Source organism: Festucalex cinctus, chromosome 3, assembly GCF_051991245.1.
Source record: "Festucalex cinctus isolate MCC-2025b chromosome 3, RoL_Fcin_1.0, whole genome shotgun sequence".
In the NCBI taxonomy this organism is placed as follows: domain Eukaryota; kingdom Metazoa; phylum Chordata; class Actinopteri; order Syngnathiformes; family Syngnathidae; genus Festucalex; species Festucalex cinctus.
The window spans coordinates 18,736,087-18,748,656 of NC_135413.1; the positions used below are offsets into that span (position 1 = coordinate 18,736,087).

At 37.9% G+C, this 12,570-nt stretch overlaps 1 protein-coding gene across 3 annotated transcripts in view; it reads right to left on the reverse strand.

Moving 5' to 3' along the window:
• kiaa1549la (KIAA1549-like a) overlaps positions 1 to 12,570 on the reverse strand; it is a 97,664-nt gene that overhangs the window by 24,979 nt on the left and 60,115 nt on the right. For 2 of the 3 annotated variants that reach the window (XM_077516392.1, XM_077516391.1), the window contains exons 11-13: positions 9,197 to 9,357; positions 7,722 to 7,757; positions 704 to 897 (exon numbers count right to left, since the gene is read on the reverse strand). In XM_077516392.1, the coding sequence (XP_077372518.1) occupies positions 704 to 897; positions 7,722 to 7,757; positions 9,197 to 9,357 (391 nt within the window). The remainder of the gene's footprint in view (positions 1 to 703; positions 898 to 7,721; positions 7,758 to 9,196; positions 9,358 to 12,570) is intronic. The other variant, XM_077516394.1, reaches the window with a different exon arrangement.

The window sequence follows — 12,570 nt, forward strand, 5'->3', positions numbered from 1 at the left end:
ATGAAGTAGAATGTTTTCAAGGATGGCGTGAATGATAACGTTTTGATAACGTGTGGCAGTAAAAGAGATAATGTCATAAACAGCAGACAAATTGAAATTGTTCAAATAAACGGAAAAGTCTTTTTTAATGGGAACAATGGACATGAAGTGAAGATTTAACAAGTAGTTATGAGAATTTCTATTCTAATCTGGGAAATGTATCAAAGCAACTGCGAACAACTGTTATTCCTTCGAGGGTAAACACAGTGTTATTTTCATAACATCCAATCTACACACATGCCCAGTGGGTTCTATGGGCAAGCAGGCAAGGAAGACAAAGTGAGTCGATGCCCTTTACCCAGACTGATTTTCTCCTGCCCAAACTGTAACTGGTAAACACACACAGACTTACACAAGCAGCCTGTCACAGTAACCACCTGTGAAAAGTTAATGATCTGATAACATTTAAATCCAGCAAATGCATGTGTTCTGCTGTAAGTGTGTGCAGACAGCCACTTGTTAACACTGGACTTATCGTGCGATCACATCAATCTGTCTGATTCATCTCAAGGCTTCACCCGGTCTTAGCAAACACTCATGTGTGCTTCTGCTGAAAGGCTCTGGCTTTTGTAATTGCATTGTTGGGTGACAATAGCAGCTGTTCCAGCATAGCACATCAAGCTGAGAACAGTGCGTGTGTATCATAGGACAGTTGTTATCTTACCCTCCTTTGTGTATGTCAGCAGATGGTGGCCTCTTGTTGGCAGTGCCATCCTGGTACACCTTCTTATCCAATGACATTGACAGCGGGGCGTCTCGCACAGGCAGTCCCAGGACTAAAGTGTCCTTGTTTAAAGAGATGGTCTCGTCTCCAGTTCGACCCATGTGTTTCTTGGCGTAGTCAAAGCCCTGAACAGGCTGACAAAGAAAGTGAACCGAGAGTCAAATGCAAGTTTTTGACGAATATAAACGGCATGACAAAATGTTATTATTATTATTTTTTCAGGACATAAAGCACACAGATATACAACACAAACATGCTGTTCAACAACAGCAAACAACAGTTTTTCAACCTGATGAATGTTGAATGTATAATGGAAAAAGCATTTAGCACAGCATTCAGTAGATCACTGTCCTGTAAATGAACGTTTAATGTTCATGCATGCAAAGGTAAGGTAGCTAGTTAGCAGCATACGCAACCTTTCGTCATTATTGTTTGAAAAATGGTTGATTGACCATTTTTGTAATTTGATGGCTACTATCTGAGATGTACAGTTCATTTTTCATTGTTCGGGTGATGAGTTCTACTACTGGCTTGAATAACCAAATCTGCCAATTACAGTTTTGAACCAATCTTGACTATGAATAAAGTTGATGTATGTAATTTCTTTTTGAAGCAAAAATGAACATTTACAAGCAAGGAAGAAGTGAACACATTTATAGAGATAAAGCAAAAGGAAATGCAAACAAATGGTCATATACGTGCTTATGATTTTCTTGATATTGGATGTCATTATCAAGGAGTTCTGAATGTCATTGGAATTAATCACTAAAAGAGGATCGTGCACAAGTTTTCTTATCAGCTCCAACTTGCACACATTTGCAAACGCTCTGGAAATATGCTGAAATGTCACGTTCCCGAGTGGATTTCTTAGATATGAGAGCAGAGAGCACTCCACTTGAGAGTGCACTCTCGCTCAGAAACTCTGTTAGGCATGACGAAAAGACAAGCATGGAGAAATAGGATAAATGTCAATGAACACATCCAAGATTTGTGGTAAAATTTAGCCATTTGGAACAGAAGAGTCTGCATGATTTATATGTATAATCTGTCATCAATAACTGGATCGCTTCCCGATTACCATTGAGCCCATTTGCTCTTCTTTTTCCTTGTTTGTTCGGGGGAAAAAAAGTCATTTATAAGCATGCATTCCCAAAATCAAGAACAAATAGGAACGTTTCCCCCTTCAAGACAAATAAAAGATTACACTACTGGTTAAGCACAGCAGTGGGAATAGCAAAACCAATATCTACAATAAATACATGACTGTGGAAAGAAATAGTGGCAGTGAACAGACTGGAAGAGAAAAAGCAAGTAAGTCAAAAAATGGAGCCGAATTAAATTGAAGAAGAAAAAAAAAAGAGGGACTTAATATGACGTATACATGCCTACGTAAGTAGAAAAACTTCAAAGTATAGTGCTATTTCAATGCCATAAAAGGGTAATTGAATGGACCTCCTGCTCAAAGCTCCCAGATGCCATGGCAGACATAATCAAATAATGGAAACAGCATAATGCTTTACTAACACAGCGCACAGGAAGTCAGGTATGAGGGCTTTAAGAGAACAAAGAGGAGGACACGCATTTTCCTAAAACCTCTAATGCGTAGACACTTTCTTTGCTCTGCTACATTTCTCTGCACTTACAGCAGAGAGAAAAGGCCCGTCAGATCATTTTTATGTTGCACAACAAAGCAGACGACTCCCAGATTTTTTTGCCTCTCTTTTTCTATTTCGAGCCAGTCTAAAATGGGCTGCCTAATGTATTTGATGATGCATACTAAATCCGGAGTGCATGTGAGGTTAGGCAGCGTGGGCATCAGGCTGACAGCATTGTTAATAATTCATCCGTAATACACACCACTGTGCCATAAGCCAGCCTTAAAACACGTGGCTGAGTGTCAGGGAAATTGATACATACTCATGTAGACACATGCACACATTGATGAGAGCACTCACAACGGGCATGAATATACAGTTCTGGGTTGAGTGTGTGTTTGCACTCGACCAGCTTAAGTGTTGTATGATGACAGTTGTGCCTTTTTTGTGTGAAAAATACATAGAGAGTGTAAACATTAATTTGCTTGAGGCTTCTTGCTTTTCACAGGTTGCGAGGGAGTAGCGCTTTGTGTGTTTATGACGTGAACAAGCAGTGGGCAGAAAAAAGGGAGGAGGGAAGTTAAATTTGGCCTTAAAAATAATGCAAATGCCACTACCATTCAACAAAATGAAAGTTTAAGAAAACTGGATAATAATAACCAGATTAAAAAGAAGGCATTTTTAACTCATTCACTCAAAGTCATTTTCACAAAAGCAATCCCGTTCGCTCCCAGCTGTGTTACTGGATTTTGACTGATTTTGAAAGGCCCACACAATATTGTGTTCTATTGCTATAAAAACATGGAACCTATCAAAAGAAAGATTAAAGTCTCTTCTTTCATCAGAAACTGTATTTCTATCTGTTTCTGTTTTGCAGCAATTACCATTAGAATAGAGCTAAATTTAATCTATTTTCACAAATCTATTTAGAATTGAAACTAATTGAGCTTTTTTCAACATGGCCCCGGTTGATCTCCTTTGCTCTGCTGCCACCTGCTGGCTGTTTGTGTAATAACTACCATTTCTGCAACCGTTCTTTGCAGTTGAGAGGCTGCATCAAAGCCTTCTGTATAGTCTAGCATAAAAAACAAAACAAAACGTATAAATACGTCTTTGGGACACTTACCACATTTAAAAAAAAAACGTATTTATAAGTTATTGGGAGCAAATGAGTTAATAAAAGAACATTTTACAAAAAATATTTTACCCATAAATTGGCACATGATGTGTGAAACCGGGAAGTCGGAAGTCCGTGGCATCTACACCATACCGTATAGTTTATATAGTAGTCTGCTCGTGATATGGGAGGAGCAAGATGGCCGTCCTGTGACTTCAACGGCTTGCACGGGCGTGTATGGGCTATCGGCTACCCACCCCGCGAAGGAAGGACATGAAACCTGACATATAGAAGATTACGCCGATCAGAATTAGCACAGTATTTTTGGCAATAGAAAACAGCATTTTTCTTGCCCATTACGTCAGCAAACTCGCCAATCAAATGAACGAACAAAGGTAGCTGCTGTTTAAGCACCGGATACATCATCATGACCACGTGACTGGATGACGGTGCTACCCAGGGTATGTTCTTATTTTGGTACTTAATCAGTTTGAAAAAACATCAGGGAATAAGATGCCAGCAATATTTGCACTTTTATTTTGATACGCAATGCCTAATTGAATGCGGGAAAATTAATTTTAAGTGGTCTATTGCTGTGCCCTGCGATTGGTTGGCAACCAGTCCAGGGTGTCCCCCGCCTACTGCCCAGAGCCAGCTGAGATAGGCGCCAGCAGCCCCCGCGACCCTTGTGAGGAATAAGCGGTCAAGAAAATGGATGGATGGATGGATGGTCTATTGCTTTAAAGCAAAAACAAAGAAAAAAAAATCTATAAAACATCTGTGTTATCACTCTTAACTTCCAAAAAGTGGCACATAATCACTATCATCACCACAGTAAAAGCTTGTATAAACTTTGTTGATACAGTTCTCCAATGTATTTATTGATTGATTGATTTAATTAATAATAATAATAATAATAATAATAATAATAATAATAATGGTCAATGAAATGACTTGAAACTGACAAATGAATTGTCAGTTGAATAAATGAAAAATTACTTTAAATTAACCATTTAAAATCAGGCATTGCTTTATTTTTGTCCAACACACACATACATACAATAAAAAAATAAAAAAATAAAAAAATAAAAAAAGCTTTTGGCATGCAACTGTTTCCTGTAAGCATTAATGAGACAACATCTGATGACATTATTTTTGGCCTACTCCTTCTGAGCTGCAGCTGTCTCAGGTTTAAAGAGTGCCTTCTCCAGACTGCATATTTCACACCTTTCATACAGGAAGGTTTTGTTTTAGTTCCAGAATTCCTTGCTAAACCTGAGATTTCACACTTTAAAGACACCCTGTGCAAGATGCAGCAATTCAGTGTCAGAACATGCTCAAGCCTCTTCCATTTTTCACGGAAGGCGCAGTGCTCCTTTTGTCGTATTATTATTTTTTTTTTTTTACTTTTTTCTTCTCATTTGCCATTGCTAAAAAGCTCATTTGTTGTTTCATCTGCCCAAAACACATTCCCCCAGTTGTGGGTTTTACGGTACCTGTTTATATGTTACTATTAACAGCATTTGCTTTTACACTTCAATTACAGTCAACAGAAAAAAATGTTTGACAACAAAACTGATTAATTTCGTACAATTTCCGATCTATTCTAATTCATAACAAATTAGAGGTCAACCAGCATCTCCGAACAGATTGTGGTCGATGATGACTTAGCGATATAGTAAAAAAATAATAATAATAATAATAATATAACACATTAACATGGGATGCCATTATGTTATGACGTGCTTATGAGCTTGCTTCCTATTAAGCACAGAACACTGCCAACTATTGATGCATTATTGAGTGACTGATGGGTAAAAGCTGTCATGCATTACACAGTATGGATTCTTATAATGACATAATGGATGGTCATAACCTTGAAAAAGACACCTGACATTTCTGCTGTATTTTTCACTGGAAGGTCTGTCTCTTTTTATCACACTGTGCATCCTTCTAAATTAACTTTACCTCCTTGCGTTTGTGCACCAAAAGAAAAGATGGGCCAGCATTTCTGAAAGGCTCTATATTAAATAACAGAGATACTGAGCATCAGCACTACTGCATTAAAAGTTCTTGCATTCCTTACTTGCGCCATCAAAGAGGCACTTCTCCTCCAGTGCAATTTTAACTCACTGGATGAGGTGCAGCAGATGACCCCCCCCCCCCCCCCCCCCAGCAGCCATATTGATTTAAGTCCAACACTGCCACAGCTGCAGCTGCTCTGATACTCTTCCTGTGACAAGCTGTGTCAAACAACAAAATGTTCATTATAACCGAGATCCCCATCAAACATGTGTATCAGAATTATAATCATATTTATTGTCATTGCACATGCACAGGTATATAGCAACAAAATTACACTTAACGGGCTCAAGATACATGAAAAACAATGACCAAAGAGAGAGATGGGTTGGGAAAGGCCTGTCGGTATTCACTCAATAAGCGCTCCGAGGTCTACGGGAGTGAAAAATGAGACGAGAGGTAAAAAAGTCACAACTCTCGCCATGTTCTATCTGGGAACACGCACTGGTAGAGATTAATTGGGATCCTTAAATATATAACTAAATAAACAAGCAAGGAAATGCATATCTGCCCCAACGTGTCAGTCTTGTGATTGATTGGGATCAGTCCAGAGTGTATCCTTGCCGCTGACCTAAATTCTGTGAGATCCTCCACACAGGAATGCCAAAGCCCGGATTTGAACAGCCAACCTCAGAATTGTCATGCAGATGTGCTAACTTGTCGTCACCGTGCTGCTATTTAAGGTATAGTACATGATTACAATGAAAAGAAATCAAGACCTGAAAATAAAATAAAGTACAGTCAACCAGAAAGCCAGTCACTATCTGGTGTGACCGGGTGAGGCAAGTGTTATAAACACATACAAGTCATCACTCTGATTCCCTCTCTTGATGCCATGATAAAATACTAGCAGTCGCCCGTTCCAGCTGTGAGGGACCTGATGATTTCCCACAGTGAAATTGTTCTACGAAAAGATTATTACTCGTGCAAATAATCTGAATTTTTAATCAACTGTCGGTGTTTAATTTTAACTTGCCACTAGCTCTTCCTGAACCAAATCCCTGTGTGAAATATTCATGCAAGTTCCTGTTTGAGAATGTAGGAAAGTAAGCGCGACTGTGCATTGGCGATGAGTAGAGCCTTACAGAATTTCTAAATACTACATTGCACTGCAATGTATTGTGAAACACAAAAGAAATATCATTAACAACAATTGGGAATACTTTTACTGTAAAATAATGGTGCACTGACTTTAGCACGCTAACTAGAAAGACGTCAACTATGAACTCTGAATGTTTCTGTGTGTGTTTGTCGGCTACAGTAGCCAAACTTCTGCTTACTGTCTTGATGTTTTGACGCACATGACATGACAGTTTCTATTTACCCCAATGGATTATTACACTTCATTACAGAAGATGGAGCTGGAGGGAGAAACCCCTCACCAATCTAAAGTATTCCTTACTCTTACTGTAAATCATTTACCAGTCTTGTCTCACCTTTCACTTTGTCATTTGAGCGATGAGGGTAAGAAATATTGACATAAATATGTTGCAGAGCGCTACTTTCAAAGAATAAATAAAGAGCCTCTCAATTTGGAACTTTTTAGCTTAGCTTTTATGTGCAACCTGCTAAAACATTCCTTTCGGGGCTACTTAATTTATTGGACACAATTAAATGGACCTTCTAGGAAAAAGTCTTGAATTAGGAGCATTAGCTGAAGCCAAGGGAGAATAAAATAAAAAGGAAAGGAAGGAGTGAAACGACAAATAGGTGCAAATGAGTCTAGGCTGGTGGCACAAATTTGCATCATTATTTATGGACATTTAGAGCATAGGTATTAAGCTTCGCTTCTGTTGTTCATGTTTATGAGCGTCTGTAAAAAATGGCTGCCTGCGGTCAGAATTAAACCCATTAGGCTACTTTTACAGAGGCCGTGTTTAACCCAGCCAGTTGACACTAACCCCATAACTTTAAATCTTGAGAAAGACAAATAAGGAACAGGCAATTTTATAGCCCTATTACAGTCACTTTTACATTTCCTCATGGCCACTTCACATCTTTTGCACCTGCTGGTCATCTGCCTGTGACGGCGATGGATCAATTCATGTCAATGAAACAGCAGCCACATGCATGATTTCACCCAGCAGCAACAAAAGCAGCGCAACATAACAGTACATTCATGAAATGATAATAACATCAACTAATCCTAAATCTCAGACACTACCTGGTGGTGGTAACTGCCCTCCCGGCGATATGAGGTCTGAACAGGAAAGAGTTCAAGCGAAACCGTCAGGAAGGGGTTAACACAAATTGAGACAGAATCAAACTGAAAATACAGAGGTTAGGTGAAAGGGATGAAGGGGAAAAAACTACCATGTCAAAATCTTGACATAACTTAGACATGATAGTTTTCAGTTTCTGCTAACCAGCACATTCTCGAATGTGAAGAAATTTTAACAAGAAGATCACACAGATGCCGATACCTGCTATCGGTACTCTCCAATCCTTTGATCAAAGAATTTCAGATACGTTTGATTATTAAGGTACTTAAACTGTTTTAAATTGTGAGAAACTTTGTACAGAAGTGAAAAAACAAAATGGGTATTAGGATTTGGTAAAAGTAACTTGTTATTTATGGTATGGCTCTAACATCCTGTTTATGAGCCTGAAATAAAAATTCAAATGTGATATTTCATTCATTCGGTGTCATAGAGGAGATGAAATAACTAGGGATGTCACGATAAGGGCAATATCGTGATATCGTGATATTAAAACTGTCACAATATCGTCGTCGTCATGTTCACAATATTTAAAAGGACCACATCTGTTAAAAATAAGTCAGGTTGATTTCCACTTGTGCAGTTCTATCACCCTCTAGTGGCTAGTTTATTAGAGCAATTAAATTTTCATTAGGGATGTTTTGGCCTTCTATTTTTACAATCTATGGTAATTGTCAGATGAAGGGGAACCTAATTTTCTCAATGTGTGCTTGCATTAGCAAGTAAGTGCCTCATTATTGGTATTAGAGATTGTATATATATTGTGCTTTTTTTTTAGTATGAGATTTTTTTTTTTTTTTTTTTTTTTTTTTACAATATTGTGATCTTTTTTAAAATATCGCCAACCCCCCACAATATCGTGATAATCATTGTATCGTGACCTTCATATCGTGATAATATCGTATCGTGAAGTTAGGATATCGTTGTCAGTTGTGCATTGTACAGTGCGTAGAGTCAAACTAGCAAGTAAAATCTATGCACATTTGAAATAATGGCATTTTATTTAACCTCGAATGAACGTCTTTGAATGGTACAATTTTAAAGGGCGAATATAACCCAAAGGTTTCCTTTCAGTGCAGTGATCCTTGCTCTTCTCCTCTCTGCTCATTAGTCTTTGCAACATGCATGATTAGCACTGACCAAGGGCTATTGGGCAGTGAGAAAAATAAACGAGCCAAGACCCACACAGATGGGATTCAATTTTCCTGTCCTGAAGGGACAACTTAACACAATCACTTCTTAGTGTGATGTCACACATCCGAGTTATGCAATATTTAGGAATTGGTTACTGGAGCATGTTATAGTGGTGATGATAAAACATTGTGAGTGCTATCAACCACCCCCAGAATGGCTTCATGATTTTTAGAGGGAGGGGGGATTTGGAAATAACAGCTGGCAAATGAAGATGAGGCTGACTTACCTTGGAACGGCTTTTGAATGTCCTGAAGGCACCAGCTTTGAAGATGACCCTGTTCCTCTTACATAGAATGAAAACCACCATGCCGATTACCACCATCAGCAAGAACAGAGGTGTGAGGACAGCCATGATCCACAAGTTGCTCTGCGGCATCTTCACCACAGCTGCACACAAATTACGAGTCGTCATTAGCATTTGAAACTGGACTAAGATCAAACAGGCAAGGCAGCAGCAGAATCAACCAGCCTTTCAACTGGTGACAAAGAAACATCACACACACACACAAAAAGAAAAAAAAAAAAAAAAAAAAAAAGAGCAATGATGATAAGACGTTGAATTGGTAAGACTACCGAATGAACAATTCTGAGCTCTTAAAAAAAAAAAAAAAAAAAAAAAAAAAAAAAAAGAAACATCTCGCATGATGCTTGTTTTATGCAAGTGCAAAGTAAATTGTTGTGGTTATGTGTCTACCAAGGTTATTATATTTAAAGGGACGGCAACATGAAAAATGAACTTTTTTTTTTTTTTAGCTTTTAGTCATGTTAAAATGCTAAGGTGTTTTCCTCCATTCACCTCTTTCCGAGAAATTCTAGGTCATTCTGCTCTCCAAGCACCAGCCCCTCCCAACCTGAGAGGTTGCTCACTTTATGACGTCATTAGACTCATTCACTGCCAGTCATTTTAGAAAATTTTAAAATTGTCAATACTCACGTGATATTACATTCAATAATTATAAATAAACCGAATCTACCACATAACAGAATAGACTCCCTACTTTTTGCCCCGTCCCATTCTTTTATAATTGACAGTAGAAAAATGTAGGTTTGCCAAAATACAGCCATTTCTCCCATGGACTCTGAAACTGTGTTTATTTTGTATAAAATGGGGCAATGATGTCATCTACCGGTGGTTGGGCATCAGTAAAGTTGTTTCCAAGTTTGATATTTACAGTGGAGCATGCTCAGATTCGCCCCCATTTAGCCACGCTCTAAAAAATACAATTGACAAGTATACTTGTCAAAGGCAGTGAATGAGTTAGGTGCAGACCCACCCCCATGCCGCCTCTGCGGACTAAATGCACACCCACTTTCTCCGAGACCTCCATGGGATAGTGACAAATGTAGTCTTTATCAGTAAACATTCTGTCTAAATGAATTCAAAGCAATCAATTATCCTTCACATTTGCAATGGTAGATGTCTTAAGCTGTCTTAAAATCCCCCCGTGGTTGTCTGACACTTGTGTAAACTACAAGTAAAACTTTTGCACTGTTGAATCTAACTGAACAAATAGTATAGTGGTTAGTGTTCTTCCTCTGTAAGCAGCAAGTCACTGGTTCAAGACCAGCTCAGGGTTTTTTTTTTTCCCTCTCTCTTCTTCCCTCTCCACGATCTCAGGCGGCAAGGAGCCGTTTTGTTTCAAATGTTTATTGAAGAATTGATGGCTTGCATTCAGAGGAGTGCTCAAACGCAGATCTCCAACAGCAGACTGCAATCAGCTCGCTAGGGGGAGCGACAATCACATGGGGAGAGGCGGGGTTTTACTTAACCGGGCATTATAAAGTACTAAAGTGATCTGTTATCTTCATTATTGTATTCCAAATAGATACAAATACTCTTCTACCACTACACTGTTTCAATATGCCTTACAATTGTACAAAAATCTGATTTTCTTTAAGAATAAAAAAAAAAGGGGGGGGGGGGGTTCTTTCACTTGTTTTTATGTCAAATTACAATATGAGCATATGAAGAAAAACTAATGAGATGTTTGGATTCTACATCCAAAAATACCCAAGAGAATGTTGTTAGCTACTTCGTTAGCTACACCCGACGCACTATACTTTACTTAATTACACAATAGTTAGTGACCTTTGTTTTCAATTTGCAATCAATAAATACTCCATATATTAAAAAATAAAATGAAATTAATACCAAAACTAATAAAACAAAGAAAAAAAAACCTAATTAAAAAAAATTAACAAACTTCCTCTAAAACTAGTAAAAATTAACTAAATTTTAAAAAAAACACACACAAGTCAAAATAAAATAAAAACTAACTACAATTAAATATCCAAAACTATTGTAAATCTTGCATCTACTGCTTGCCATGGCGCGCATCTGCTTCACAGCCAGAGGGTTCCGTATAGGAATCTCGGCAAGGAGAAGCCTGTATCATGTCCAAAAACATGCATGTCAGATTAATTGCAAATGCCCAAAGCTTTGTGCGTATTTCACCCAAAGTCTCCCCGGAGGACTGCAGTGACGTCATGTATGTGTGTAAATAAGTGTTTGTATGTTATTGAAATGAGTATTAGAAGTCAAATTAAACGGTGCATGAAAAGGGAATCTAGTAATGCCTGCATGGCAAAAGTATAATGCTGCTGTTTGCTGAAGGTATTGAGATGGATGTGTTTAATGCAGGACTTCAAGTGTCCGAATACAGATGCTTTTCAGGATTGTGTGAAAGGAGTGTGAATGAGGCCCATGACATTCCGCAAGAAGAGAAGGGCAGATTGTTGGTAATGCTCCAGTTACTTAATTATAGATTCTCTGGAAGTGAGGAGAAAAAAAAAAAAATAGGTGAGAGGGAACATGAAGTGCTCTTCAGATGCTTCAGCAAGAACAACATTCAGCAGTCATGAACAACACAATTTCCCTGAAACACAAATCAAAAGCATTTCAATTTGAATAATTGTTAAGATTGAGTCTGTTGAGTTAAAAGGCAAATGAGCCAAACAACATAGTTAGCTGGTAACATTTTCAGATGAGAATTGCCTCAAAAGTGGGTACTAAAAAAATACACTGCAGTATAACAGCATAAAAATGATATATATATATATATATATATATATATATATGCCTCATTTATTTATTTATTTATTTATTTATATTCCCAGTCAGTCTGATCATTTCCTATTCCCAATTTATTATACTTTATGTTCTCAGTACTATTTGAAAGTAGATGCCAACAGCCATGCATAACATACAGTTGTGATCAAAAATTTACATACACTTGTAAAGAACATAATGTCATGGTTCTTCTGAGTTACCAGTTATTTCTACAACTCTTGTTTTTCTCTGATAGATTGGAACAGATGATTCTTTATCACAAAAAAACCCATCCATAAATGTTTTTTTTTTTATGACTTTATTATTGGTTAACTGAACAAAGTGCCCACATCTGCTTGGTCAAAAATATACATATAGTAGCATGATTTAGCAGTTTGGGTGACTTAGAAAGTTTGTCAATGACATGAGCTTCCAAACTTCTTGCGTGTGATTATGGTGTCTGTGACTTCTCTGAGGCCATTGAAATAGGGCTTATTGGCTACCAATGCCCACAAATGCAACAATGGACAGTCAAAGGAGCTCAGCAGTGT